Source organism: Tetrao urogallus (assembly GCF_951394365.1).
Source record: "Tetrao urogallus genome assembly, chromosome: 7".
Classification (NCBI taxonomy): domain Eukaryota; kingdom Metazoa; phylum Chordata; class Aves; order Galliformes; family Phasianidae; genus Tetrao; species Tetrao urogallus.
Genome location: NC_136820.1, coordinates 31,954,121 through 31,961,488, shown reverse-complemented (window position 1 = coordinate 31,961,488; position 7,368 = coordinate 31,954,121). Strand labels below are relative to the sequence as shown.

The 7,368-nt window shown below is 43.4% G+C and overlaps 1 protein-coding gene across 1 annotated transcript in view; it reads left to right on the top strand.

Moving 5' to 3' along the window:
- Nucleotides 1–1,459: 1,459 nt before the first annotated feature.
- The window catches only part of CUBN (cubilin), a gene marked incomplete at both ends in the record, with an annotated part of 131,593 nt that continues 125,684 nt past the window's right edge, over nucleotides 1,460–7,368 (top strand). The window contains 6 exon segments of the mRNA XM_079538628.1: nucleotides 1,460–1,578; nucleotides 1,743–1,872; nucleotides 2,236–2,328; nucleotides 3,609–3,647; nucleotides 4,401–4,502; nucleotides 5,430–5,533. Of these exon segments, the coding sequence (XP_079394754.1) occupies nucleotides 1,460–1,578; nucleotides 1,743–1,872; nucleotides 2,236–2,328; nucleotides 3,609–3,647; nucleotides 4,401–4,502; nucleotides 5,430–5,533 (587 nt within the window).

Below are 7,368 nucleotides of genomic sequence, written 5' to 3'. Positions count from 1 at the left end.
GATTTGAAGTGTGAGCAACTTGAATGAGTTAACTATTAAGCAAAAGGGAAAAACACATGATTGTGGTGGGACTGGAGGTACAGGTAGCTCCTAGCATAGGGAAGGGAAAGATACACAGAGCTGCTCCAAATAGGGAGAGAAAAGTAACATCTTGTGCGAGGGGAATAGGGAGACTAGCAAAAGCAAAGGAGGGCATAGCAGGGGCTGTCACATAGAAAGCTGTCTGGGGGGACGGAGAGACTGCAGAAACCCTGATAGATAGTAGAACGCACAGGGACTGACTAGATGGAGTCCCTGGTACAGTGGGGAAATTGGGAATCGCCACCTGGGAGAAGGAAATAAAAGGTCAAGAACTGAGTGCAGGAGTGCCAGGAGAGGGTAGGAAGTGAGTTCCATCGTGGCTTGCAGAGCCATAGGCCCAAGTACATATGGGGCTGCCCCCAGCTCTTCAACAAGCATCCACTCATAATGGCTGCTGCTGGGGTCACAGCTTGGACCTACTCGCCTCATAGACAGAGGTTACATGGAGAATTGTGTTGCCAGGCTGGACGCTGCAGGGGCCTGAAGAGCAGTGGTGTCCCTGGTATGAAATTAGGCACGGTATTTCTTTTGAGATGGATGCTGCTGAAATGGTAGAGGAAAATAGGCAACATGCAAATTTTGGCTCTCAGAACAGATGATTTTGCATTGTTCAAATACTTTTGAGCCCTACCCAAATCCTTTCTTGGTCTTTTCCATTGTCTGTGGCTGGCCCTGAATTTGGGAGCCCTAGTGTGTATCATGAATACAGCCTACATGTTCCAAAAAAAAAAAAAAAAAAAGCAAGTCCCCCTGTTTGATCATCTCCTCAGTATCTGGGGACTGAGCCATTTTCAATTCAGAGCTACCATATTTGGTTAAAACTGTATTTTGCTGTTGCAATCCATGGGATGCTGTTTGGTACTGCTAACTTGTTTATGTCATCTGCTCAATGAATTACTGGCTGGAAGCTGCTCCTTCTATGCAAATACTCCTTGCCAGCCACTGTGGTTTTAATATCTTATTTTTTGGGGGGTGTAATGCTCTGGGCCTTTCAGCGTTACCAAATTATCTTTCCTTTCTCAATGTGCAGGTTAGTGAGATGTTCCCACTGCATTGGGCTGTGCAGTGCTGAGGCACAGAGTGCTTGGCTGTCCAAAGGTCAAAAGCACAATGATCAGACGCATGCAGATCTGAATTAATTATCTCTCAAAGCTCCAGCAGGCAGAAGAGAAAAAATGTGCTGGGTGTCTGGATTATTTGTACACTGTCAAACTTCAATTAAGGTACCTGAGATAAAGATTACCCTTATAGGACAGGACAGCAGCATGGGCACCTTGTGAATAAGGAGCTGTGTGAGAGCAAAGGGCAGCCTGGCTCCCAAAAGTACTATTCAGCACAAGAGGTTTCACTTCAAACTCAGCACAGCTGGAGGAGAGCAATGCCTTGGGCTGCTCCTGTTCCTGGGCTGTTAGTTTTGTTGTTACTGCTTGCTGGATTGAGCTGTGAATCAAACCACTATGAAAAAAAGAGGCAGAAAAGAAATGTTTATGATGAACAGTAAGTACCAGTGCTATTAGCAGTTGCAAATGGATCTGCTCATAAGATAGGCTTTAAGCATTATTAATGGGAACAGAATGATTTTACCGCATGTCTTTTCAATCTACACTTTGGCAGCAGATATGTGCAACTAACTTATTTTTATTTTCTCTGTAATACAACAGGCCCCGTCTGTCCTCAGAGCAGGGCAACCTGGTGTTCCATGCTGGCTCCAGCAAAAATATTGAATTTAGAACCGGACCACTGGGGAAAATAAAGCTTAATGAAGAAGATCTTGCAGAAATGTTTAGTCAGGTGATGTAGTTATTTATCCCTAAGGTGTTTTCATTTCCAGTTTTGCACATTAATAATTGAGTTTTCTTCAGAATTTTTCTCAGCAAATGTTTGATTTGTTTGGTACAATTGTCTTTCTACATTATATCTGTTAGCACTGTACATGTCTGCAATAGCTCAAATATTAAAGTAATAAATTAATTACATAAAGTAATTAAAAGATTAAACTGCGTTTGGAACAGAGCTCTCTGTATTCAGAAGGACTTTATAAGAGTAAGGTGAAGAAAGTACGAAACTTTCCCAAGCTTTTAGAAAAGTGAGGCTTGCTTTCAAGCTTCTGAGGAAGCAAAACTCATTTCACGTCATCTCTTTTTAATAATTTAGATGAGAGAAAATAAAGCAGAGATTCAAGAACTTAAGAAAGCCAATGGAGTCTCTCAGAACGTGTCCCACCAAGTCTCTCTGCTGGATTCCAAGGTGAGCTGTACCCCTGTGTTGTATTCCAGCAGCATTCCGAGTTTTCTGTTCCTTGGAATAAGGTGACTACTGATTCATTTTGGTATTTCTGGGCTTCAATTCAGAACAGGAGCAGAGTCCATATTTAACATCAGTTTAGAGTGTATGTTTCACATCGAAGGTACTGATTTGATATCTGGAGACTAGAAACATCCCTGTAATTCTCATAATTTTTAGTTACCAGGATTATTCTTTTGCTCACTGTTGACATCTCTATGGACTATGTTATCTGATGTTTAAGGAAATCAAATCTTACTAAATTCAGGCTATAGACTATATGTATTCCCATACGTGTTACATAGACATGCCATTGCTTGGATGCAAGTTGTTGTAGATGTTTGCAGTGGAAACAAAAGACCCTTGAAGTAGTCTTTTCAGATAGTAAAGATTCTTTTCCAGAAAAATAAAAGATGGAAATCCTTTATCTGTCTTGGCTTAAATGTTAAATGTGCTGCCATGATTTCCTTATAGGAAAATATTTTATAGCCTTTGAGACTGCCCTTATGGGATATTGTTCTGATATGCATCCATCATATCCCCTAATTCATTTTCTTGCTATTTGTGGTTTTAACCAACTGAGATATGCTGAACTTTTCCTTGGCTTTCAGTGTGCCCACCACCTCAGACCTCAGTCTGTCATACTCTTGTGAGCACCTGAACTTTCCTGTTGGAGTATTCACATTCTTCAAGTTTATAGAATCATAGAATATTTTGGGTTGGAAGGGACGCTTCAAGGTTATCTGGTTCAAATCCCCTGCAATGAACAGGGGCACCTACAGCTTCTCCCTTAAAGCCCCCCTGCAGATACTGAAAGGCTTCTCTCAGCTCTCCCCGGAGCCTTCTCTTCCCCAGGCTGAGTAGCCCCAGCTCTCTCAGCCTGTCATCACAGGGAAGGCATTCCATCCTTGAGATCATTTTTGTGGCCCTCCTTTGGACAAACTCCAACAGGTCCATGTTAAGCAAGGTAAGTACCTTAACGCATCATCACAGGATAGGCTTTTTTTGTAGGCAAGTTTGGATATATCCTGTTGAAAACCGTCAGCTTTTCAGCATAAAACCCTTAAATCCCAGAGAATGGGGCCTGATTTTAACCTGATTATCACCTGGTTTCACAGAGTGGCTCTTCTCTTGTCTCCAAAAAAAAAAAAAAAAAACCACTCAAGAAAACCCAGCATGCTGGCACCCAGTCACCCTGCGGTGACCCTCATGCCAAGTGCAATTAATTTGAATTTCTCTTGCAGGTCACAAATCTTGACATGCAACTTCAAAGCTTAGAGCAGGTGAGTACATGGGAAATAAACTGAAGATCAGAAAAGAGCTCTACCCAAGTAAACAAAGTAAGCTTTATTAAATTAAATGGTTTCTTTCCTCTCACGTATCACTCAGGAAAAGCTTTTCTGGTGACAGGAGATTAAAAAAAGTCAAGGTTTGTAAAGGAGGTGAAATGCCTTCTTACAAAACGTAAACTGTGTAGGAGCCTGCATTCCTTAAAGGAAAAACAGTTGTAGACTGAAAAATAACAACTGGATACCAAGGAAAAATACACTCTTCCTTCACTGATCTCTGAAGACAAAGACAGAGAACTCAAATTGAATTTTGTACTGCATGGGAAATAGCTGATTTTCAACAACCGGCTGCTTCCCCATGAGCATGTGGCAGCCACAGCTACTGCTGCCAGTAAAGCAGTTGTTGGATGAGTCACACGTGAAATGAAGATATCCCTCCTGGCCTCACTAACAGCCTGTCATTGAGGAACAGTTTCTGATAGTATTTACATCTTGCAGAGCTTTTCTTACCCCATGGCTTACACTATGCTGTGTCAGATCTGTCATGCTAAGTCATATTTTAGTCGTATTTTTGTACAGATATGTTCAAAACAGCTCCAAAGCTTTGCAAATTAATCTTGCTGAAAGAGAAAGTGAGGGGGAACCCCCCAGAAAAAGATAAAAATAAAGGGTTCATCTTGAGAAGAAATGCTGAAGAATCACTAAATAAGAAGGAAGATAATTCCCTGCTCTGCTCCTGGGTTTCAGACACTGCAGAGCAAAGCCTGCAGCAGCAACCCCTGTGAGAACTCAGGGACCTGCGTGAACTCACTGGATGGCTTCTTCTGCCTCTGTCCCAGTAACTGGAGGGTGAGTCTTCAGCCTCCTGGAGTGTGTGTCCAGCTTGAGTGTGTGATGTGTACAAGGGTATACCTGGCTTATTGCAGTCATGGCAAGGCGTGTATTAAGATTGTTCGGGATGGGGTGATATGCACTGAATAGCAAAATAACCGTATCAGAGTCATCATCTGTTTTAAGTGCAATACATTTGATTCTCAACAATAATGACATATACCCCAAAAGATGGAAGCCCAAGCCACGGGGCCAGACCCTGTGCTGTTACATGCAGGTGATGTCCCATGAAGTCAGTGGTCTGCCACAATACGCCCTCATTTCTTGCTGAGCAGGATGACTAAACTGCATACCTGCTGCTGGTATGACACGATCATATGGAGGGAATGGGGGAAGGAATGACATTTATTGAAGCCCAAAGAAGTAAAACAAATGGGGATGTCTGTAATCAATCACATCCCAAGTTTTTGAAATCCAAAGGCCTTCTTGGCAAAGGCTTTTATGGTGCTGTTACATGCATTTGGAGATGGAACAATTCCATTTTTTCTCAACGGCACTCAGCCTGAAAGCTGTCCCAGTGAGACTGGGGTCAAAATTGATGTGCTTTCTGTCCTGATGAAACAGCATCTCCTGACAAAAACAGCCTGAAATGAAGTTTTCTCAGCCTTTTGCTATTAAGTTGGGAAGCAGGGGGAGGTGGCAGTACTCAACTGTCCATATGCTCTCTGCAGACATCTGAAATATTTCATCCCTCTTCTGACTGATAGCCAGGATTGCAGAACTCAGCTGAACAATAGAGTTCTGTTATAATGCTTCATAAGGGAAGCTGTGTTGATAGCAGCCTGTGGTTTGTGTATGTTTGGAAACTATATTAAACCTTGGCTGCATAGTTTGCTTCATTTCTCTGTTACTTGGAAAATAAACTGGTGTTCCATTTCACCTTAGGGCCTCCACTGCTCAGAGGATGTTAATGAATGCCAGATTTATGCTGGAACAGCACTGGGCTGCCAGAATGGAGCCACTTGTGTGAACACACCAGGCAGCTACAGGTAATTTTTCAAAACCATACACTAAAATCCTATACAAAACACTGCTATGTTTGTAACATCTATCCCATGCAGCACAAGTTTAGGAAAGAAGTCGATGTATTTTCTGTGCACCATAGTCCATTTCAGTCTGAGAGACCACAAAATCCCCAATACTGTACAGCCAAGTGCACCACGGACGTATTTATATTACTTGTTTTGACACAGAAAGGGCAGCAAGAACCAGGTTTGTCACACAACCACACTGGGGATGAAGATTATCACCTGCCCATGAGACAGAGGAGAGTGAGGAAATGGATGAGGTGGACAGGAGAAGAGCTTTGCTCCACAAGGCTATGACTTGCTGGAAAGCTCCCGAACAGGCAAAGCTCCCATCAGACAAAGGGAGGAGAGGTACTGCCTGTAGCAGACAGGCCAAGAGGGTGCTTGGGCCTCAGAGACACCAACTCCCTGCAGTTCACCTTCCTCCAGCTGCTTCCAGCCAGAGGCAGACCTTGTTCAGCTCCTTGGGAAATATGCTGCTCTTTGCAGGGCAAGCTGGCCTGAACACCCCACATCTTGTTTTCCATACTGGCAAATAATAAACAACTTCCAGATAAACAACTTTCAGATGTAATACAAAGCTCTCCCTGTGCAGTGGCTGGATAGCATGCCACAGCCTTCTGCAAAGCAGTTAGTCTCCAGCTTCAACATGAAAGCTTTAGCACGCACAAAAATTTGCTTGGCATAAGACAGGCTTATAAGCCTGGCTTTGTCAGCTCTTGGAGTAACCTCACAAAAGGGAAATTTTCATGCAGCTCCTCATGCTTCATAGTGGCATAGAGCTGCTGAGATGCTACCAACCGCGTGGGGATGCATGTCTGCTCTGCTTTGATTTTAAGGGTCTTTGTGGCTTCCTTGCAGCCATCCTCTACACAGATGTTTAGGAAGGAAACAACAACAAAGCATCCTGCCTTTACATATTGTTCCTAGCTGTGCTCAGCAGTGTACAGGTGTGTGATTATATTAAGGTTTGATAGACAAATCCTTTTGCTCTTCTCTCAGGTGTTTTCATTGTGTTTGCACAGTCATGATTCCTGTAAGTTTGTTCCCAGTGCCACTCCTACAAATGTTACACTGTTACTTCACACAAATGAGGATCGCTTTGTGAGTCATACAAATTGTGATATTGCTTTTTTTGCATTTCACCCTCAGGATTACTGTTCTATCCTTTCTTCACATCCACTGTATTGTCTTCCTAGCCTCCAACCACATCTTGCCTTATTCATTTCTGAGTGCTCCTCAGATGTTAAATGCATTCTGATAGTGCACTGTGGCTGACACTTGTGGGGTCCAGCAACCCTACTAGCCCTGCTCCTGCACCGCTGCATTCATATGCTGTGGATTAAAAAAATGATATTTAACTTTCCATAGCCCCCAGGGGTAATGCCAGGTGTACCATCAGATGGAGGGTAATGCAGTCTTCCCTCTTTGCTCAGGTCCTTTAGTTACAGGCCTCAAGCTCTAATAGAGGAAAGCACTGTGGTATGAGGAAGCAGTAAGTATCATGGAAATGCTTTCCCCAGTCAGCATCGCAATAGGAACATTGCACCATTTGGACAAAAGGTGTGAGGGTCACCACGTCCACCAGACATTTGTGTGGTAATCGGAACAGTGGGGCCTCCCCAGGATGTGCTGTTAGCAGGGACAGGACAAGCACGGTGTCACACAACTCTGCTCTGATGTTTGGCTGAAGCTCCTTGTAGCCTGACCTGCTTCTCAAAGCTGAGCAGCATCAAATTGGGAATGGATTAACCCTAGCCAGACTGAGCAGGAGACAGTGCCATGTTCATCCTTCT